Here is a 24,275-nt window from a genome sequence, read left to right as displayed (position 1 = left end):
TGTGTTTCCGAGAGCAATTTTTTGGACTATTTTCATCACAAAATTTTGTTTTTCATTTCTCATATACGTTTTATGGACACATAGGTTTTAACTTACACTTATTATAATAATTAAAAAAAGCCACCATGAAACCTACATCAGCGTGTATACGTTTTTAATGCTGCACTCATCAGTTGTGTGTTTTCATGCGATCATCGGGTGTTATTATTAATTTTTTCATTCTGAAATATTTTGTATGGGCTTCTTATCTACTTCTGGAAATGAGCCAACTCCTGGTCAAGAGAAAGTAATATGTCCTAGTTTATAATTTCTGAAGCCTTACTCATTAGGAGTAAATAAATATAAAACATATGCTACATGTTCGTTGAAAGTTTACAATATTTACTCGACTGAATAATTTAAGTTAATTGTTCGGAGGATTTCAGTAATACAAAGTACATTAGTGATGTCCTATTGTTTTAGTTAATTGTTGGGATAATGTCAGTAATAAAGAGTAAATCAGTGATGACCCATTGTTTACGTTAAGTGTTGGATGATTTCAATAGCACAGAGTTAACCAGAGGTGACCAATTATTTAAGTTAATTGTTGGTATGATGTCAGTAATACAAGAGTACATTAGTGATGTCCTATTGTTCAAGTTAATTGTTAAGAGGATTTTGGCAGTTATTAACAGTTAGGCACATTAAACAGATTTCCAATTCACCAATGATTTATTTGTTTGTAATTAAGCGCAAAGCTTCACCATGGGCTATCTGTACTCTGCTCACCACAGGTATCGAAACCCGGTTTCTGGTGGTGTGAATCCTCAGACATGCCGCTGTGCCAGTGTGTGGTGGGTTGACCAAAGAAGAAGGAAAGTTTATTTTCTTTAAGCTATCGAATTTTTGTATGAAAATTCTTAATACAGGAACTATCTGAATACCATTCTAAAAACAAATTTGTTTAAATAAAAATTAAATAAAAAGGGGCAGTTTTATATTTGTCCATTTTTTCAAAACTTTCGTCTTTTATGTACAGTTTCAGAAGTCTGAATGCACCAAAATTAAGTACCTACTTTAAACAAGTGCTTATTTTTTATAGTCCAAGTAATTAAAACTAACGTTTTAGTGAAACATGAAACACATGTTTACCTTTTCTGTATAACCGTCAAGGCGAGATTCTAAATTTTGAATGATGTTGTCAGCCGAATATGTTTTTAAATTTTTTTCATAGCACTTGTTGGTAAAATTTTTGAGCTTTGGTTTACTGTGATTGCTCTAGGGACGATTCGAGAACGCTTATTCATTCCTCTCCCACACGAGGATGTCACGTGCTCTGTAAGGCCTTGTGGGAAAGTGGGCTATGATTTCAGCACATCTTATATACTTGTATAACTCATCTATTTTCTCAATATCTTATGTCATAAGGTTAAGGAATCATGGAATGGGAGCGTATAAATAAGTATGCTGTGAATTTAAAAAATAAGTTTTAAGAAGTGTGTCTGTGTAATGAACGAATATGTTTTAAAATAAGCTGTGCAAGTCAGTCACATTTTATTTAGAGTAATGGTAGTTTGATGATGGTGTTTAGAAGTGCCAGTGCATGTCATCAACAGGTCTTGATAAATATCTTTACTAGCATTCCGTAAATGTATCCGAATCACCGCTGGTGGATGACATCCAAAATGTCCACCACTTTAAATATCTTTTTCGCCTTTTTTAGTATTTTGCATCACAATAGATCGCATCAAATAAGCTGTTTATTTAGGGGTTAAAAGACTGGGCGTGATCTAGTGGTTAGCGTGTCAGGCATGAAAGATGGTTCAAAGTTTGAGACGCGATGCACTTGAACACATTCTGCACTTTCAGTTGTAGATGACAATGAATCCTGTTATTTATTTCCAGGAGTCACACAAAACTTTTTGTGGCAGGGAGCGGGCTAGCACACAGGATCTGCTTTACAGTGTCTCGAGTCTATCTTTTGTATATTATGTTGCATTACGTTATAATTATGTTTCAGTTATTCTGAATAGCAGCTGTCTCTTCGAATCTAAGCTCTGAATATTTTGTAACTAGTTGTATCTCTGGTGACGGATGTTTTTGACTAACTGGCCTCTCCTCTCTGGTCAGCAATTCAAAATAAAAGACAGCTATACCTAATTCCTTGGGGTCTCTGATCTGACCATTGAACAACTGTGTACATTAGGTGCTGTTCAGTGGAAAATATTAAATACCAATTACTATTGGGGTCCACAGGAAAAACTAAATTTTGTCACTGAGTTCGAAGTTCCAATGTTGTACACACAACTTCCTTATTTTAAAATGCATGTATTTGTTCGTCAGGATTTTTAATTTAGGTGTTTCGCGTCATGTGATAGTCGTGGTGTCGTCATTATAACTTTCTTAACAGATTAAGAAACGATTTGTGAGTCTAAATGTATCTAAGGACGGCTAGTATGGTTATTAAAACTTTTATTAAAATAAAGTAGAGGACAACGTTTCGACTTTCTTAGGTCATCTTGAGTTTAACAAAGTGAGTTTCCAAACTTGAAATGGGTTTTTCGTCATCATAGATTTGTGAATCTCTTACAGTGGACTATTGACTACTATGCTAGAAAGGTTACTAGTTGTTATCTATCGGTTGGTTCAATTTTATTGTTGTTGTTATTTTGCTTTAATATTAAATGTATTTCAAGGGAGACACAGAGACACTAGAAAGCGTCACGCAAGAGAGAAGACGTGCAAACAAGTAAAATTCTTACATTAGCATCTACTGTGAATTTTGGCCTATTTTATGGTCGAATAAATTAAAAGGCATTCTTAAATTTGTTTACCGAAAAATCTAAAAGAATCCGCCCAAGAATATAAACCATTTCAACATTAGTGTCAAGATTGTAAGAATAAAATAAAATTCAGAATGAACTTCAACACATCAGATCGATAATTAGATTGAAATGATGAATAGTGAAATATGACCAAGAAAAGATAGAAACAGAAAATTAGAAGAAATAGACAGGAAATGGAAATGAGATCAAAAAGACAGAGAAAAGAAAATTAATAGACCAGAGAGAAAGATACGTGAAATTAAATTGTCAAGAAGTATACAATTAGAAGAAAGAAACAGCAACTTTTACCCTAAAGGGGCTAGGAGAACAACACATAAGATTTATAAAAAAAATTATAACCAAAAATAAATTTTATGAAGAATAATATCGAGAAAGCATTACAAATGTACAAAAGGATATCAATGAAATAAAAGGAATGATTAAAGGACATCAATGAAGTAAAAGGAATGATTAGAGGACATCAATGAAGTAAAAGGAATGATTAAAGGGCATCAATGAAGTAAAAGGAATAATTAGAGGTCATCAGTGAAATATAAGGAATGATTAGAGGATATCAATGAAGTAAAAGGAATGATTAAAGGATACCAATGAAATAAATAAAGAAGTAAAAATGACATCAGCAAAATACAAAAGGCCATCAGTACCAAGATAAAATATCTGAAAACGGAACTGAAAAATTCAAGAGTCAAAACAGTTAATCTTCTGATTGCACTTGTTCAAGAATTCCAACATCAAAAACTAGTAACTATGGAATAGGAAAACCCTGTTACCAATATTACCATGTCATATATGACTGTAGTTCAGTTTTGTAAATATTGACTTTGTATATCGAGAAACAAATCGACATGCAAGAAACTGTATTAACTAGAAGTGAAATTAGCATGTAAGTGAATTTTTTTAATTAGTGTCTACTATTAACATAATCTTACTAGAGAACTTATAAAACCTTTGGCCAAACGAAAAAAATGCTTTTGTCATCGTTAGGTGGATTGCATTTTCTTTCCTCTTCTTTCTTTGCCGAAATAACAAAACCAACAATCGAAATCGTTATAACAATATCATGTCTGTGGGAATACCCTGCCCCTGGTGTTCATCTCAGAACGTATGGACGCTTTTGAAGTACACATTTACATTACTAACAATATTTACGTTTTTTTCTTCTGTCTAAGCTGATATTTTACTTTATGAGGTGTTTTCTTTTCATTAACCATTTAAGTAACCATGTATATACATCACTGTGTAAAAGTGTTGGGACAAGAGAATATTTTATCATTCTTTCTATTTTATGGGGTTAATTCTTCCACGACTTTATAGAATGTAAATTTTAACACTATAGTAATGCTTCACTGATTCCTGTTGACAATTAAATGAGCCAGTGTGAGAATACTTATAATTCTTTAGAATTCCTATATATTCGTACCAAGGGAAAGTCATAAGGGTTCTGCTTGAATGAACATACTGATCAAATTAAGGGCCTGAAATAACTGTCATGGTATGCAATGCTTTGACTATAAAGAAATAAACAAGCAAGGAGTTAACATATGATACCGATACGTGCTAGAAGAAATCAATTTAACACCACTACTTAAATAAGCATTAGTAAAAATAATGTTTAACACAACATATTAAATTGTTTTTTTAACATGCCATGGCCCTAAAAAATCCGTAGAGAACTGTCAGTAGAGGAGAAAGTTCGTTTAAAAGCTTTACACAATGCTGATTGGACTCTTCAACAAGTTGCTGCAGGTTTGAAATGGTTCACAAACATTGTCAAGTACACCATAGATCTTGAGACTGAGACAGGTAACTTTGAAAATAGGAAATGAATAGGCAGAACACCTAAACTCAATGATACTGATGTTAAGTATTTTCATCTATTCAACCTTTCGGACAAAAGAAAAACTGTTACTGACCTCATGTATGAGATAAACGACCATGTACCTAATGAAAGAAATGTGTCCAGATCTACAGTATCATGAAGAGTCAACGAGAATGTAATATTTAGTCGTATAGCAGTTAAAAACCGTTATTTTGATCTCCAAATATTGTCAAGAGACTGAAAATTGCTAAAACATACAAAGCTGGATTCTTCATTATTGGAAAAGGGTGTTATGGACGGATATCTCCAAGTTTGAAATATTTGGTTCAAAGTGTAGGTTGTATGTCTAATTGAAAAAAGTTGAAAATACTTATCTCAATGCATAGCACTTGGCATTAAGCATGTGGAAGACATTGTGATGTTTTTATTCCGACACAACAAGAGATATTTGTAAAATAGATGGAATAATGGATCAGCACAAGTGCCGTAAGATACTGATCCGTCATGGTATATCCAGTGATATGCATATTATTGGTAAAGGATTCTACCATCCAAATTTAATGACCCAAACACTCATACAACCTATGCAGAAATTGCTTACCTAAGAAAGAAGTTGTTGGAGTCACTCAACTATGCAATGGCCCCTACAGAGCCCCGATCTCAACTCAATTGAACAAATCTGGGATTTGATAAATCAAAAACTTGACGAATCAAAAGTTACTTCTAGAGAAACTTTATGGGAGTGTATTAGATACATATGGAGTAAAATTCCAAAGAACACTTTGTTTATGTTATTTGAAAACAACACAGTGCAAACAATTAATAAACTTGTGAGCCTTTTCTGGTGTCTGTAAAAATAAATAAATAAACACCGATTTCAGAAAGTTATGGAAGAGGCCTGCCCTTTATTAGGCTTAATAATGTGAACTTACTTACGACCATCTTCATTCGTTAAACATGTAGAAGTAATTATAACGAAATTTAGATTGCGCCCCTATAGAATTTTATAAAAGGTTTTGTCCAGTGTCGACGCAAGAAGGTTTTTAGTAGAAGGACAAATAAAACCAGAAAAGGGGCAAAAAATATAAATAAACATCTATAACTTTACTTCATCATTGAAGTAACATTCGACAAACTTATGTATATAATAAGAAATCGTTATTCTCAGTAATTATTCACATTTCACAAGTGGGCGAACCGGAAGACGCGTAATTTTAAGGAAGATTCATTCTAATGGCGTCATCGTTTGTTTTTTATGCCACGAAAACTTTGTTCAGTTAAAGATGTTTTCTCTTTAAAAGATATCTTCTGTTGTACTTTGTACTCATTTAAGTATCAAAGGTTGATTAACTTTATGCTTATAGAATATTTGAGGGCGTATTAACGCAGAGCAAGGATTACGTTTGTTTGTTATTAAGAGCAAACCTTCACAATGTGCAATCTCTGCTTTGCCCCCTAAGGGTATCGAAACCCAGTTTTTAACTTTATAGGCCTACAACAAACTTACCGTTATCTGTATATAGACGAATGCAAGGATTAAATATCCTGCGGTAATACATCATGGTTGTGTGTAGGTTTCTATTTCCTTATCCATCTCTTTTTTTCTTAATTCTTCATAAACCTAACTGGTTATTTCTATCGTTTGAGTAACTGTGCCATGCTGTTCTGTATATCGGACTTTTGAACCCACGATGCCTAAACTAAAGACTCTGTGTTGCTCCCACATTGTTGTTTCCAAACACATCACGTGCGCCACATGTGTGATATGTCAGAGTTAGAAATAAATCTTTGCATGCATAAATTATATAGTCTTTTGAGAATGAAACTATATTTTTAAAGCTATGCAAGACGGAGCAAAAAATTTTAAAAAATACTATAGAGTGAACTGAAACACTTTTATGTCTTTCGAGTGCTATTTTTCGCTGTTAGCTTTAAGGCCAAAAAGCTATGACAAACAAACTATTCATACTAACACAGTGATCTGTCGATGCTGCTTCTAATCCACTATTAATATCTTTTGTTTCTTGATACGAATAAAAACAGCTAATTTTTATACCAATAAACCAAAATTATATCTTCAATGAATTGTGACACAAAATAAAACTAAATACCGAATTAAGTTGGACTTGATTTCTCACTTTTTTTCATTACTTCTCAGATATGGATGATAGGTTTTTCGGTGAAGTAATCTTTGATCTGGATTTTTGACAAGTTGGTCGTTTCAAAACCGTACAGTATCTTATTATTTTAAGTTAATGGCTACAGACAGCAAACGGTATTTATTTGGAGCTTTGTTTTGTTGTAAAGCACAAAGCTGAACAATGGACTATCTGTTCTCTGCTCACTAAGGCTAACAAAACTATTATTTTAGACTACAGAATTATTGCTGAGCTACTGCTGAGCTATAAATTACATTATCTGTATGCAGACGAATAAATCAGCACTGTAAAACAATCATGGAAAATAGTGAAAAAACCAAAGTCGAGAAGTCTATTGTGAAACTGTAGCTTAAAAAACAAAATTAAAATTGTCCGTTGCCAATCCTTGTCATTATTTATTAACTCACAACAGAAAATGTCTTTGTTCTATCTGCCAGGCGTGATTGAAACGTAAATCTCAAACTAGCTAGCCGTTACAAAAGATGTGATTAGGGATTAAGAACTGAGTGCATTAAACCACAACATCTCAACTTCTACTGCCTTTTACTGTTTGTAGTAGGAATAAACCACCATATAGTTCGACATTTGTATAACTCCCAGCCTCCAACCTTTAAATAATTACTATCAAATGACAGTATTTGGTTTATATATATATATATATGCATCTGTATTTGAGCTACTTAAAAACAATAAGTTAAATTAAATTAATATATCGTAGTTTTGTTCATTTACTGTAGACAACAAAAACTATTCTTAAATATTTAGGTGTTAGTGAACGGGAATTTTATATTTATATTTGGCTATTATAGTTCACTTACATGCAATATGATATGTACAATTTCACACCTTTTGCTCATTATAATGCGAGATTCTGTCTTCAATAGTTCATCAGTGTCTTGTGCTAACAGCAGTTCAATCCCAGACTGCAACGTGTTCAGGGGTTAAAGCCGTAATGGAATCTTTCTCTCGTCTGATTAGCGACTAGTTGTAACCCTTTAGGTTCAGAACCTGTGGTGCTACACAATGTGTTTTACACCTTTGTTGCTATTCCTTCACTTTGTTCCAACTTTTGTGGAAAATAGACGTACTAATCTGCTATCCTACAATTTAGGCCACATTTAAAATGTTCTGTATTGTTATTGTTAGTTCATGGGTTTATAATTTCTGTTCGTATAAAACTTTACTTAATTGACATTTTGAGTGTATGTGTTTAGAATTAAGCACGAAGCTAAACAATGTGCTGTCTGGGTTCTGCCCACCAGGGGTATCGAAACCCGCTTTCTAGGAGTGTGAGTCCGCAGATACACAGCTGTGCCACTAGGGGGATGATATTTTGAAGTAACAATGTTGTAATAAATGTATTAGATACATGGTTGACCATTTTATTAGGACCTATACCTAATAATAAGTAACAGCCATGATACGACTTGACATACAATACATAGGATACGTTCAGTCATTAGCACCGTAAGTACTTCATGAAACGAGGTAAAGAGAGGATAGTGATGGTGAATGTCTTTCAAGTTAACCCGACACACATATCTGCACAACTTCGATGGAAACATTATCGTCTTCAAAGTATAGCTGTTCTCATCAGGGAACAGGAAGCACTGTTGTATCACTTGATCAGAAATGATAATTAGGTAATCTGTAGTAAAACATGTCCAAGACCACGACTCCACCACCGGAGGTCTGGATATTTGGGACCACATACAAGAGTGTGAGTTATCCTTATGGATTTTTCCAAAACCTGTCTCTCTCATCTATGCAAGAATTCATAAGGTGTAATAAATTAGACAAAATTATCTTTCACCAACATATTACTCCAATTTCTACACCCTTTACACCTTATGTAATAGTATCCTACTGCCCCTCTGATTTTGTTGCAACATTCTTCAGAGGAAATGAAGGGGACTATCTTACACTGAATGTCTGTCGGTTGGTGTATTCTTTGAAGATGGTCTGACTTTACCATTCTTTCTTTTCTTTTTGTTATTACGTGTTTGTGATCACAATTACCCCTCGTAGCAGAAATTCTTATTCACATTTTACCATTATTGATAAGCTCGAATGACCAAGACAGCCTACCAACAAAACTGTCATGACCGCTGTGGCACCGGCAAGACACGAACCAACTATCATGCCTCTTTTGAATGCTGCAGTGCCTTTTTCTTTCCTCATGTCTCTTAGGCTAACAGCAAATGTTGCTTTGCTAATCATTTATAGTGTTACAGGGATCACCTGACTCAATTTGGGAACAATCTCACTTGTGAATTTTATTAGGAGGTACTTACAGTTAGAACAGAATCTATGAAATATGAGGTCTGTTCAAAAAATACGCGGACTGATGTCATAAAACAAAATGTACTTTATTTAGAAGTTACAGGTCTGGGATCCCTTCAAAGTACTCTCCTCCCCAACGCACACACTTATCCCAACGGTGTTTCCACTTGTTGAAACAGTCCTGGTACGCTTCTTTTGTAATGTCCTCCAGCTCCTTCGTCGCATTTGCCTTAATCTCGGGAATCGTCTCAGATCTTCTTCCTTTCAAGGGTCTTTTGAGTTTGGGGAACAAGAAAAAATCGCAAGGAGCAAGGTCAGGTGAGTAAGGGGGGGGTGGGGAAGAACAGTGATCGAGTGTTTGGCCAAAAACTCACGAATTCTGAGGGCTGAATTTCGCAGCAACGCGGTGCATCTTCAATTTTTCGGTCAAAATCTCGTAACAAAATCCAACTGATATCCTACACTCTTCAGCAAGCTCCCTGACAGTCAGACGTCGATTTGCCCGCACCAGGGTGTTGATTTTGTCGACGTGTGGGTCGTCAGTTGACGTGGAAGGACGTCCAGGACGCTCATCATCTTTAATGGACTGTCGACCATCCTTAAAACGTTCATGCCACTTGAAACATGCCGTACGTTTCATAGCAACATCACCGTAAGCCGTGTTAAGCATAGCAAAAGTTTCAGTTGCAGATTTTCCAAGTTTAACACAAAATTTCACAGCAAATCTTTGCTCCTTCAGGTCATTCATTCTGAAATCCGCCAAACGAAAAAAATCGCACTTCACTTAAAACCGCGTAGCTAATACACAAATGAAGGTATCTGCAATCGGGAAATGACGTCGTAATCAGCTGATCTGTGCGAACCTAGCGACACCAAGCGGATTCCCCTGGAACCAACTGGAATCGCGCAATTCAAACAGTCCGCGTATTTTTTGAACAGCCCTCGTATAGTCCAGAAGCTCTGAAACTTTATTTTTTATTTTGCTGGGCTCCAGTTTGAAAACACTTCAGGTGTGACAACCCCCGCCCACCCACATAAAATGATAATAAATCACTTACGTCCTCTAAAATATCCGTAATCGCAATATTTTTCGTAATTTCGCGACCTTCTTTCAGGTCGGGACCTGCAGTTTGAGAAACAATGATACGTGTTATGTAATATAAATACCACGTGCTTTACTTTCCCATAGCACAAATTTCAAATTTTTTTCTAAAAAGAATTGAACAAGTAAAGTTACAAGATAAGTTATATTTTGAACAACTAATGTTAAAATTTAATTTTTAGTAAATATTTCTTGTGTCACTGAGATATTTAAGACGTTAGTATAAAACGTTGATAATTACTCATTTTATACTGTTTGTTGTTAAGCACAAAGCTACACAATGGGCTATCTATACTCTGCCCATCACAAGTATTGAAACCCGCTTTCTAGTGTTTAAGTCCACAGATATGCCGCTGTGCCACTGGGGGGCTGATGAATTTTAATACATTTGGGCGTAGAATTCAAATTACAATGGGTTATTAATAATCTGAGCTCTAAAACACTGAAACTATTATTTACTTATGTGGTAAAATTAGTTTCTTACAATGAGGTATTATACACTTTTAGATATTCTTGTTATAAGTTGTTGATATATTATAAGTTTCATTTTGTTTAGATGGGTATGAGAAGTAAAAAGTAATTCGATATTATTATTATTTCTAACGTAAGAACGGTGTGATATTTGAATTTTGAAAGTATTTAATATTAAAATGATTCTTCAATCAAGTCTGTGTGCAGAATGTTTGAAATGAGGCTTTTGATTTGTAAGATCAAACATATTGTTCGAAGCACAATCAGTATACAAACATGCTAATGCTATGAACATCTGGGGGCATGTACCCCCAGAAAAGTTGCAGGAAGTAAGTGTTATCTGATTAAATCTGGAAGCAATTTTGCATGAAACAATTGCATGGATGTTCACATGAAATACATATACATCCAGTGAAAAGTCAACAAATCATTATTATGTTGTAACTCTGCATGGCGAGCTAAACTTAACTTAGCATAAATATGTATATTTGTGAGTTTAGCGATAAAGAGCGTAGAGTGGCGACTTTTAAAGTGAGGTAATCACAGAGTGTATTATAATAACAGAGTGGAAAAGAATAATTTGTCTTGTCAATTGTGTTCTAAAGTAACTGAACCAGCTTGGATAGACTTTGACGAAAAAGAGACAATTACTTAAAGCTCTGGATACAACTGTAATAATCAACAATGTAACGAACTTTTGTATACACGTTTGATTTGTTTTCATATATTATTAAAAACCAATTAACCTTGTTGTTGTTTGTGTATTATTAAAATTTATCGCCAAGAAGTCACATACACCTACTGTAAAGAATCCAACCTACAAAACCTGACAGTATAAATACGGTTTCGGATTCCAATTACAAAGTTTCAGCAGAGGCTTCTTCATGCCATAAAATACTAATTTTTCATCAGAGCGTGTAGAATATGTAGAAGATGTTAAATGTCATAACCAATTGCGCTATAACTATATAACCTCAATAATAGGGGGCTCAGGCAAACCTCTAGAAGCCCCCCCTCCCTGCGTACGTGCGTGTCATTATAATATTATTGAGATACTTCGCTATTTTGTTTTCTGTTACTTTTTTCGGACAATAGAAAATATTTCAACAATAATTAACTTCTCGAGAACGAGCTAAGTAAATATTGTATATGTTAAGAAAATCCGGAAAAGTTTTATGCATATTAACCAGCTAATGTGCATTTAAGCAAAATAAATAAAATGTAACCACACAAACTGTCTTAAACCATCAGGAAATAATTTGTGAAAGAGAATTTACTCTAATGAATGCTATGCTTATGTGCTCTCTAATTAACGCATAGTGGTTTGCGCAGGTTGCACTTTTTATTGGTTTGGGCCCCCCAGTGGTATAGCGCTATGTCTATGGACTCACACCACTAGAAAGTGGGTTTCGATATTCGTGGTGGGTAGACCACAGATAGCCCATTGTGTAGTTTTGTGCTTGATTCTAAACAAGCAAAATCATTGATTTGGTAAGTGCATAACATTTTCCTTTGTAATTCTTAAGTTTCAAATAATGCCGAATTCTTATTTCTTGCTTATCGTTTGTGCTACTCTACATTTATTTGAGCTACATATCGTGAGTTAAATTATACATGCAATGGTGCAGTTACAGTTCAGGAATATACGTTACACGCCGTAGTCGTGGACCGAATTAATCAGAAAATGAAACCTTTCTTAGAAATGTAATAAATAAAATTATAACGGTCGTTATGAAACCTGTTGCACAAGTTGTTTTTTTTATATTTCTGACACACTGCTTTTTGTTTTAATATATACACCTACGGTTACTAATTTGCTCATAAAGTCTTTTACAAGGTTGTTTTTGATCAGTCGTATATTTGTAAATGTTGAAAACAAAAGAAAAACAAAAAAACAAAAAAACGTTCCAACAAAAATTTCCAGAAAGCGTAATGACAGTTCGAGAAACATATATGCTGCAAGTAAGGTATACTCTTTTACTTTATTGTTACTTTTATTAACAACATTGTTTAATTTATCTGATAGCATTAGTTTAAATTTTAATTTCCATTATTATATTTCTGTTATGGAAATTGTTTCGTATTGTTAACTCAATATACTAATTCAGGACTAATCTAAACCTCCTTAACTTGGCGAATCTTATGAGATACTATAAGGTTTACAGTCGAAAATATTGTTAACAGCAACGACATCCAACTGATGAAACAATAAATTCTCATCTTTATAAATAAAAAAGGTAAAAAAGTATATTTAATTAGATATACTCATTACCAGGTTGATTTTTACTTTCGCTCTAAATAGTTACTTTGTTCTGGTCAGAAGTTAGTATTAATTGTAAATAAAATATTAAAAATAGTTTTGCTTTCAGTAACAAATAATTTTCATTTAAATTCAAACGACATTCGATAGGTAAATCAATTATGTATTATTCCAATTAATATATAAATTCCACATAACCGTTGAAAAAGTGTTGTCGTCACATGGATTATTGAGTTGAATACATTCGAAAATCAAGTTGGTTTGTTTGTTTGTTTTGGAATTTCACACAAAGCTACAGTTTGTTTCCATTTCTTCCGGTTTCTCAGCTGCGAGTTCTTTCAGTTGACACTGACACATTTTCAAGATACTTTTTCTCAATTATTACAGTCCTTGCCTGCCTTAATTGTTTTTTGTTTGTTTTTGAATTTCGCACAAAGCTACTCGAGGGCTATCTGTGCTAGCCGTCCCTAATTTAGCAGTGTAAGACTAGAGGGAAGGCAGCTAGTCATCACTACCCACCGCCAACTCTTGTGCTACTGTTTTACCAACGAATAGTGGGATTTACCGTCACATTATAACGCCCCACGGCTGAAAGGGCGAGCATGTTTGGCGCGACCGGGATGCGAACCCGCGACCCTCAGATTACGAGTCGCACGCCTTAACACGCTTGGCCATGCCGTGAAAATCAAATCCCAGATAAATAAACCCTGACAAATGATTACAAAACTGTATGAAACATATGAAACTATATTTAATGTGTTGCATACTTTTGTTGTCCTGAAAACAAAATAAACGTTTAACACAGTAATTGTAGTATAACTAAAAATATTTTCTAGCTCATAGCATACCAAGAAGAAAGAAGGAATATTTTAAGTAATTTTTGATAAAGAATTACAAATTGACAAGACTTGGCTTGTAATGGATAGATCTGCCATCTAGTGTCAATTGTTAAAACGTAAAAAGTTTTACGATTATTATAACAATCATTATACAGAATCTTCATACTTAGATTTCTTACTGCAGCTTTTAACAATTTTAGAGCAGGATACTTTCGCGAAATGATGTTATAGCAGTAACTCTATGTAACTTACAAGTGCTCACTAAGTAAATCCTTCCTTTTTAACATAATCTCCATTATCCTTTTAGCTACAAAACGATTCGTTCATCTATACATTATAGACTAGTTATGGACAATTTTGAAAATATGCATTTTCTATGCAATTGTGAATGCGCCAATCCTATATGTATATATTTTTTTTACAAAATTATAAACTATTTCCATGTTTACTCAGTTCAATCCTTTGTATATCACACACTTTCTTTCTCTTATAGTGTTATTGATTTAATTAGTATAATGGTATATATGATTTATGTAATAAAAATAACAGTAAAAACAAACATATCTTTTATCAAAGTTTTTTATACAACATAGGTAATATTTATGAAAATATCAAGCAGGCGTTGTTTTATAAACACACTTTCCACTTTCTTGTTGATGCGAATTTTCATTATATTTTATAAAGATCTTAAAAGTCCATATAGTTTTTGCTTGAATTTATAGTTTTATGTATTGTACCAATGATTCTCTACTTTATATGTATATATATATATATATATATATATACGTATTTGTAAAAATCTAACAATATAACAATTGAGTATTAAAATCCGTAAGTTTGAATCTAATACTGTTTGAAACTGTTAAAACACATAGATATGTATATATTTTCAGAAAGATATAATATAAATATTGACACAGAAAAGAAACAACGCGCCTACATAAAAATGACATCTTTATAATAACTTCCGAAGAACGTTATAAACTTTTCTTCCGTAAAAATAGTTCATGTTGTACTATCGAAGAGCCTTTTGTTGTAAAGACTCACACGAACTCAAAGATCTTTTCAGTAGGTTACCGGTATCTTTTCGGATTTACAACCCTCAAATTTAAAGCTCGAACCCCGTGGTGAGCACAGTACAGATAGCCAGTTGTGTAGGTTTGCGCGAAAAAATAAACAAACAAACTCGATGTATTGATAATATTCTAAGTATGGTCAATTATTGACTGATTTGGCGTTCGTTTGACACAAAGAAAAGATACATATTTCCCTATAGTAAAGTCACTCACCCAAGTCCTTAGAAGGAAAGCAACCTGAAACCTTTAACTCTTTCTGCGATTTCACAGCGGGTGGTTAATATTATGTTTATTTGAAGAGAGCCTCGAAGAACGGGGACTGCTCAGAACAGCTGTTTCCGGTTTAAAAAGAGGGGTTTTGAAACATGATATTCCATATCGCAAAGACATCATTTGAGTCATTTCTCCACAGCTGGAAACTGACAAGATGTAAGAATGGATAAACTGTAATGACTGTTTATTGATTTGCTGAGAAACTGACCTACTGCTAACCTAGTTTCTGAGTTCAGTGTACCCCCTTTCCTACCCTAATACCAAGTTGTCTGAAAGAAAAACTAAGAGATACCGTGTAGTCCTTTTTTTTTTTTTTTGTCAAGAATGAACGTCTAATGATGTTAGAGAAAGTATTTCTCACTTCCTTACTCCCAGTTATCTGTAAAGAAAACTTAGCATATATACATATATATATGTATTCAAGAATGTCCAATGAAGATGTTGCGGGCAATATTTTCTCTATCTTGTTTTTCCTCCAAATATCTGGTCGTTTCGAAAGAAAACTAAGAGAAAATATATAATTTTCTTTTAGTAATTCGTGTCTAAGTATGATTTTACAGGTAGTACTCCTCTCACCTTTCTTCCTCTAAATACCGAGTTGACTGGAAAGGCAATTTGGAAATATCGTATAGTTTTTTTGACGGACAACAGTCTAAGAGCTATGTTTTAGGCACAGTTTTTTATCAGGGTATAGGTTAAAAGGCAATGATATGCAAATAATCATAACTCTTGAGTCTGGGATGTTTAATGTTCTCACAACATTTTCTTATTATCAGAGTATTCGTTCTGCACTGTTCTAATATAACCTCAGCTATACCGTCTTTGTAATATAAAAACCAACAGTATCAAGAGCTTAAATTCACTTCTTTTAGTGAAGAATGTACAAATATGGTAATCTTTATAATCATCTGATGAGCATGCTCGTAAACACATTAATGCAAAGAACTACAGACATGGTAAAACACACATGTGTCATAATGTGTGTGTGTGTGTACATGCACTAATATATACTTATACTAGCGATATCTTTTGAAAAATGAGCATTTTTTTTATTTAATGTCTATCAGAAAATTACATAAATTGTAGTCAATTTGATGTTAAGTGCCGTTGGAAATTCTTGGGAACACAATATGATTAAGCACTTCTACAAAATTCATGGATCAAATTACTAAGTACCTAGTCGTGCATAAAATCGAAAGAGAAACAGAACCGTTTTGACAACGTTTCTTGACTAACTTTAAGTAGATCAGATTATTCTGATACTTTTCTACGATTTCCTTTGAGAGGATCGGAATTTTAAGAAGATTTGTTTTTGATTTCGGGTAAAGTAATAATAATGATTGCTACTCTTTTTACAGCTGGGAATACGTGAAAAAGATTGTGTCAAGTGTTTATTTCTGTCTGCTTTACTTTGATGATCAAGGCAGTACAAATACATTGGCCGGCTCACATTAACTACCCTGTTTCTTTGTTGTTTCTAATCTTATAATTAATCGTGATTTCTGCAGTGTGCTTATAATTTTATAAAATGTTCATTTTTAAAAAAATTCGAAATCATTTAAACTAACGTTTCTTTATAACTTTTATGTAAAGTATTGCTTGTAATAATGAGATAAATACAGATACAGAATTTCTTGATGACGAGAAACCCTCTTGAAATAAAAATGTATCTCAGAACGGCTGGAATGGATATTAACACCTTTATTGATAAGGAGAGAGCAATGTTTCGATCTTTCTAGGTCATCTTCAGGTTAACAGTGTTAATACGTATAACAGCCATTTTGAGATACATTTTTATTTCAAGTGGGTTTCTCATCATCCAGAAATTCTGTATCTGTAGTATATTAATAAATACGTTTATGTGGTTATTTGAGAGATGGGGTGTACGTCGTAAAAGTAATTGTCAATCCTGTTATTTGGGTAAAGGAACCCAACAAACATTTGTGACAATAGGTGTGAAGGGCAGTTGACTTCATTCGTGACACTAGCTCAAAATTATGAATGGCTATAGCTTAATAATAGTTAATAAGATTTGTTATTTACTGTCATTATTACATATATAATTTCTATTAAGATTTTGTACGCAAGATGAGTTAGGCGTAGTCAGTGGTTATCATACTGGTTTGTAGATTATGCGATTCAAGGCTCGATCCGCGAGTTTCTGGGGATCACGCTCACCAGTTTCAGCTGTGAGGTTTTATAATTATTACTGTCAACTATTTTATTATGTTAATAGTAACCGTGTAGGAAAGCGAGACACTGGCCAACGCTATTCCTCTGCTCGGTTGCAAAGTTGTTCTGTTTAAACAGGTTAAACTGGACTGGCCATCAGATGTGTGTGTTAACCTTCAAGCGACTTGTAGTTATTTCTATTTTTTAAACTTTGCCCTTTTATGTGTGAAAAGTTCACTCTTTATTAAAGTATATTGTTGAAACAGATGTTCCTGTATAAAAACTTGTGAAGATACTGTGCTCCATGTAATCAAATTTAATAATCAAAATAAGATAAGTTAAATACAGTATATTATTGATAGGACTATCAATTTTTAATGCTATCAGAATAAAATCTGAATGTAATTTTACTAAAAGGCAATAAAATTGTAAAGGGAATATTTTACATTTTTAGTGGACATGTGTTATAAAATAAGCAAAGGTTGAGGTGATTAACATTCATTAATGAAGCTCTTTAGCTATAAATTTGTTTTTGTGTGTTCAGAAAATCATTTAAGTTGCTCTAAAATGATTTAGAACAAGTTTTGGTACATCATTTATGTATATATGTAAACTCTGTCACTACTACAACTATTGGAACATGTAAAACAACGTATATGGTCATTGCAATATTTCTATATTTTTATAAAATTAGGTTTTACTACAGTATTGAGGTTCTTAGTTTACAATGGATAATTGTATTGAACTTTGATATTTAAAGTTTTTATTTCAATTAACCAAATCAGTTTGAGAGATAACCTTTATATAGCATGTTTATTAAACCTAATTCTAATTTTCAAAATCAATCCTTTGAGGTTTTAAAGGGCTAACTTATGAAAATTTTAAAGCTGTTTAATACATTGTAAAAGCTACAAGTTAGGATTTTGTTCTTCATATCCCTTTCTAATAGATACTGTATGAGAACTTGTATATTTATAGGATTATTAAATCCACTTTTGTTCCACATCCCTGTAATATCTAGAATGCTGAACAAGACTTTTTGTTTACTATTTTTGAATTAGGTACTTTAATAATTAAACAGAAAAGGTAAGAGGTGAATATACTAATTTAAGTGTTTTGAGTTTAATATTACTAAGTCAAAACCAGATTATAGATACAATGATGTGATCACCTCATTCATTTGCTGCAGTTTTGTTTAATTTATGAATATGCAATTAATATTACAAAAATAATTATTTTATTTAAGCAAAATTGAAAAATTATGAAACATATATGTAATAAATAGTTGGATTTGGTGATACAGAAAGTTTGGTTTAAGTATTAGAGTATTATCTTTCACAAATATATGTCTGTATTACCATGTGATCCTTTTATCAAGGCTAAATAGGATATGATCTCTGATTGTTGACAGTGACATAATAATTACCTCTAATGCTGTCTGAAAGATGTGAACCTGCATTAATAGATAAAATTACAGACACTTTTGTCAAGGCTGTTGTGTGGGCGAACTTCAAGTATGGGAAGGCTAAACAGCACCCTTATTGCAATTATATGTATAGTTACATGACTGATTATTGGACTATAAATTAATCTTCACAAGACAGTTTGTATTTTACTGTATAGTTGGTGAACAAGATAATGTAGCATAATAAAACATCTTTATCATTTTGGTAGTTTGTATCTCTTTTTAGTTCTCAAGTTTTTCCTTTTTATTCATTTTAAAATGCAGTCTTGTCATCTGGTATTTGAGTCATTACTTTCTTGTTAGTATATTTAGAGTTGAATATATAATTTTCAATTTCATTATTACAGGCCAATAAAGATGTTAAATGAAGTCAGACCATTTTGCACGTTCCTTATACACTCTAACTAGAGTAATATAAGATTAATCAAATAACCATGCACAGTTGTAGTGAAATAATTTTTTATGCTGACAAGTATAGTATTGATAGTGTTAATTAGTGCTCAAAATGAGGGATGTGGCATACTTAGCTGGCCTACTTCTCAAAATCAAAGCTATCCTATACCATCACTTTCTTCTCATAGAGAGTGTCACATGATTTGGGGCTCACCCATTGAGGCTTGCCGTACATCATACCCGTATTATTTTTTTTCACTTTGAGCACTAGTGTTAATCTTTTCATAATATAAACCTTTATCAAGGATTACAGTATTAGAAGGGTACCACAAGTAAAAGTTTTAGACAACATGTATGAAAATTGTGGATATGAATGAAAATACTGACTATACATACATAAATGCATATATGTATCATCAAATTAACTGAAAAATCAAATGTAAGTTTCACATAAATGACTAATTATATTTTCTTCTTAAGAACTGTATTTTGCAAAAATAACATCAATAGCATCTTAACTAAATTTTTTGTCACATTTTTGTTACTTAAATGAAAGTATAATGATTTAGATCTGAATTATGTTTTATATTCCTACCTAGTAGTATTAAATAATAATTTTCTCATGTATAGGCCTGTAAAGGATGTCATGTTCAGCCATGCATCTGTGTAGGAGAGAAAGGCATTCCTGTAAGTACACTAACATTTCTTTTATGCAGAAAGAAACTGTGTTATATTTGTTTTAAAGTGTGAAACATAATTGCCAAACTCCTTCTGTTTTTAGCATTTGTTGATTAAAACAACTTAGTTCTATGTTTATGATATATCAATACAGATTTACAAGAATTTAAAAATTGTATTACATGTTAGTGTACTCTAAACTTTATAATTGTGTAATACATTATTTGGCAAAATTACAATCATGTGTGTTTAAAACATTTTGATCTGTACCAAAATAAGTTAATACTTTATAGTTCTGGATTAAATAAAATCTTGATGAAGAAAAATCTTATAAGTATTCCTTGAAACATCTGGACTACTTGGAAACAACTTTATTTCTTAACTTAGTTTTGCTTAAATATTAAAGCCTGAGCATTATTCCATGTTTCTAATTGTTATTAAACACTTGTATTAAAAGCATATAAAAAATTTTGTTATTGATTTGAGTGATTATGACCAACAAGTTGTACATAAAATAAAATGTTTGTGTGACAACCATCATTATGAACATGTACAACCACCCTAATAGAAAGATGAATTCAGTAATGTTTGCAAACTAAAATATGAAGTTTTAATTCATATCAACTGTTCATAATGTGTTAATTGTCTGTGTGTGAAGTTTTTACGTTACATCATTTATTAAATGTTATTTTCTGTTTTACTTCCCTGAAAATAACATATAAGATACATAATGTTAAGGAACAACAAATGACCTGTTGATCCATCTTGGCTCTCAAATCCTTTAAACTGAACTATTGTAAATTTAAATAAAAACTTAAAGTCAGCCCTTAATGTTCATATACTTATTAAGCTTTCTCTTAAACTCACTTAAATTTCTTGCCTCCACAATTTCCAGAGGCCAACCATCCTGTTAGAAAAATAAAACTGTCTTAGCTGAAGATGTCTCTTACCCTACCAAAATTTATATTTGTGTCCCTTAATCCAACTATTCGTACTGTTAAGTATAAAAAAGATAATGTATCAACACTATCTGTTCCATTTACAATCTTCAATATGTTAATTAAGTCCTCTGTAATTCTTTTTTCCAGAGAGAGAGATCTTAATTTCTCCTCATATGACAAACCCTCCTTTCGAAGCACCATTTCAGTAAACTTCCTCTGAACCCTTTGTTAAAATTCAATGCCTTTCTTAAGGTAAGGAGCCCAAGAATGAACACAGTATTTCAAATGTGGCCTAGTTAGTGATCAATACAATGAAATTACAACCTCTTTAGACTTGTATTCATTATTTCTGTAGATACAATCTAAAATCCTATTTGCTTTACCACTAGCAACAATACACTGCTTGGATGACTTAAGAGACTGATCAATCACTACACCAAGATCCTTTTTTTTCATGACACTCTTAAGATTATTCTCATCCAAATTATACTTATAATTCAAATTATGATAACCCTCATGCATTATCATGTGTTTATTATAATACAAACCCATCTGTCATTTATTTGCACAACTCGTTAAATAATCTCACTTTTTTATGTAAACCAGCAGCGCCCTCTTCACAGGTAGCAACACCCAAGATCTTAATATCATCACCAGAATTAAGTGATTTATTGACTATCCATTCATCTATGTCACTGATGTAAACCAAAAAGAGCAAAGGTCCTTATACTGAACCCTGAGATACCCCACTTGTGACTTTAATTCAGTTTGACTGAATTTCATTTATAACAACTCTCTGTCATTCTTCTATCCAATTAGCTAACTTATTCCCCCACACCTTTAGAGGAAATTTTGTATAAGCATTTTGTATTGCACTTTGTCAAATGCTTTCTGAAAATCCAGATAAATCAAACCTTACCCTCATCTACATAAGTAGTAACCTTTTCAAAGAATGTCAAAAGATTTGTAAAGCAAGATTTTCCCTTAATAAAACCAGTTGATTATTCAATACAATTCTAAACTTTGTTAAATAACTTTGCAAAGCATCTTTTACAAGACTTTCTAAAACTTTTTCCCATAACTATTGTAAGACTAATAGAGAGGCAAGTTTTATTTTCTCCCTTGAAAAGAGGAGTGACATTAGCTAGCTTCCAATCTTTTGACTCCTGCTATTATTCAAAGACTTACCAAAAATAGTAGCTTGTGGTTCACATATCCAATCCTTAACTTCATTCAAAACCTGTGAGGAAATATTATGTGGCCCTGGAGCATATCAATATTTAAATTTCTCAAGTTTTTATTAACACTGTGCACAAGCATGTATGGAAATAAATCTAAAAGGTCTTTAAACAAATACAATAAGTGAACAGTTAAATTTTAGTGTGCAAAAAAACATAGAGCTAGAAGAATTACCTGTATTTTCTTCATCAAACTAAAGCTCCTGACAGGTGCTTTACAAAATGTTTTATTGTCATTTAGTGCAATTAGCAATTTGATTTAACTTGTAATCTCTCCGAAAGAAAAAAGTAATTACTTCATAAGCTAACTGTAATTTCGTTCTTATTTCAATAACAAAGAAAATCTTATCTGGTGTATAATCTCAGCTTTAAGTTGCATAGTAGTCTATTCTGTTGGTGTTCCTTCATCTTTCTTGATAACATACTTAGACATAAATGCAATAATCAGACATTGCAATTATGGATGATCCTATCTAGTAAAAATTGCACAATTATACTGTATCAAATATTTTGTTAATATAATAATCTACCTCAAGCAAACCTTTCTTTGCTAAAAGAATTGCTGCTCAGTAGATATTTCTAGTCAACTATTTGGTAGTACCATACATTTAATTTATTGTTTTCAACCTTTAAGAGTTTAATATACCACTATAGTTCAACTGAACAGCTTGGTTTAGTTTAAATCAAGTTAAATGTGTAAATAGGTAATATTAAAGTTGTAATGAAAAATAATTTATTTTAAATTGTAGCAAGTTCATTATGTAGATATTTCAGGTTGGTACTTCTTTGAAGGTATAGCTATACAGATTAATATTATCAAGAAATAAAAAACCATGGTTGGTTGCTGACCATAAAGTTTATTTAATTCAAATATGTTACACAAATACAAAAGGTTGAAGCTTTGGTTGCAAGTCATTTTATGTTATTTGAAATAGGTAAATTGCATAAATACGTGTTTAATGACTATTGACTGTATAAAGTAAGATGGCTAATGCTACTAATGAGAGTGTTCATGTGGAAGGTAGGATAGTTTAGGTTTAGGATAAATTGGTATATATATATATATATATATATATTGTTCTGAAGATATAACTGTTTACTTTTCAGAAATATTCCCTTGACTTTGTTTTGCTGCAAGTAAAGTAATATTATTTTAAATTAGGTTATAAACAGGCCTTGATGTTTTTCCAGGAAATTTAAATATTTATATAGTTGTTTTTTGAACTTAATTATCACCCTCTTTTGAATACTTCTGTTTTGAATTTAATAAGCTAAATTTTTAAAAAGTAATGAATTCTCATTTGTAATGAGATGAAATAAAGCTTATTTGTTACAATATTTATGTTAAATACTAGTTCAATATATATGTTGTTTTCATAAGAGTTTACTTACAATATATTCAAGATTAGTTACTGTTTAAAATAAGTACCTCATGTCAGTATTTGAAGAGTAATTTTAATAATTAAAGCATCAAACCTTACAGAAAAAGCATATTTTTGTTCACAAGCATACAGATTAGAGGTTACTTGTAATGATGGAATGAAGCACGACAGTATACCAAGTATGTATATTTAAGTATTTGATCTGTATAAATAGTAATATTAATGCATTATTAATCAGTAATTCTCTTCAAAATTTGTTTGATTGCCACATTTATATTCTTCTTTCTTTAGGGACTTATAGGCCTTATGGGAGTCCCAGGCCTACCTGGGCCACCAGGTCGCATGGGTGGTGAAGGACCATATGGTCCACATGGTACACGTGGTGAAAGAGGCGAGCATGGAGGTTTGGGGCCTAAAGGAATTAGGGTTAGTTAACTAATATATTAATATGTTCTTTAATTAATGGTAACCTGACAAAAACAGGATCCTGAGTCACTAATTGTTATTTTAAGATATTTTTTAATCTTAAAAGTTAATATTTTTTAGTAAAAGTGATTTTTTATGTCAACAACAAAAAAAGAATTATGATGTGTTAATTTTATGCTACTGATATTAGTACATGGAAGTTTGTGAACAAAACAAAACTTAAACAACCATTTTAGTTATGTTCAGATGTAAAAATCAGCTCCTTTCAAATATTCAGCTCACTCAAGTATTCATCTTTGATTGGACACGTACTATAACAAAAATTTGTACTATGAACTTATTCTGATATGAAGGCTTGAATATATAGATCATGTTGCTTTTTCCAAGTGCAAACTTAAAGCCACAGGCAGAAGGCTGAGTAAGGTAATGTTCATTTGAGGCATTATGGGATATGGTTTACAACTTCCCATTCA

General features: G+C 32.3%; 1 protein-coding gene and 1 long non-coding RNA gene across 4 annotated transcripts in view; one reads left to right on the top strand and one right to left on the bottom strand.

Moving 5' to 3' along the window:
- The window catches only part of LOC143232561 (uncharacterized), a 30,882-nt gene extending 24,479 nt beyond the window's left edge, over nt 1-6,403 (bottom strand). The window contains exon 1 of the long non-coding RNA XR_013017596.1: nt 6,152-6,403. This is a non-coding gene — a long non-coding RNA (uncharacterized LOC143232561). The remainder of the gene's footprint in view (nt 1-6,151) is intronic.
- LOC143232558 (uncharacterized) overlaps nt 1-24,275 on the top strand; it is a 118,134-nt gene that overhangs the window by 29,924 nt on the left and 63,935 nt on the right. Inside the window, exons 1-3 of one of the 3 annotated variants that reach the window (XM_076468134.1) lie at nt 17,225-17,296; nt 19,768-19,824; nt 23,668-23,802. In XM_076468134.1, coding sequence (XP_076324249.1) covers nt 17,240-17,296; nt 19,768-19,824; nt 23,668-23,802 — 249 coding nt within the window. In that variant the 5' untranslated portion in view covers nt 17,225-17,239. Of the gene's footprint in view, nt 1-17,224; nt 17,297-19,522; nt 19,577-19,767; nt 19,825-23,667; nt 23,803-24,275 lie in introns of those variants that run through there. The other 2 variants (XM_076468135.1, XM_076468133.1) reach the window with 2 other exon arrangements.

Source organism: Tachypleus tridentatus, chromosome 11 (assembly GCF_004210375.1).
Source record: "Tachypleus tridentatus isolate NWPU-2018 chromosome 11, ASM421037v1, whole genome shotgun sequence".
Classification (NCBI taxonomy): Eukaryota; Metazoa; Arthropoda; class Merostomata; order Xiphosura; family Limulidae; genus Tachypleus; species Tachypleus tridentatus.
The sequence above is the reverse complement of the archived record's forward strand: the minus strand, read 5'-3'. Positions and strand labels throughout refer to the sequence as shown.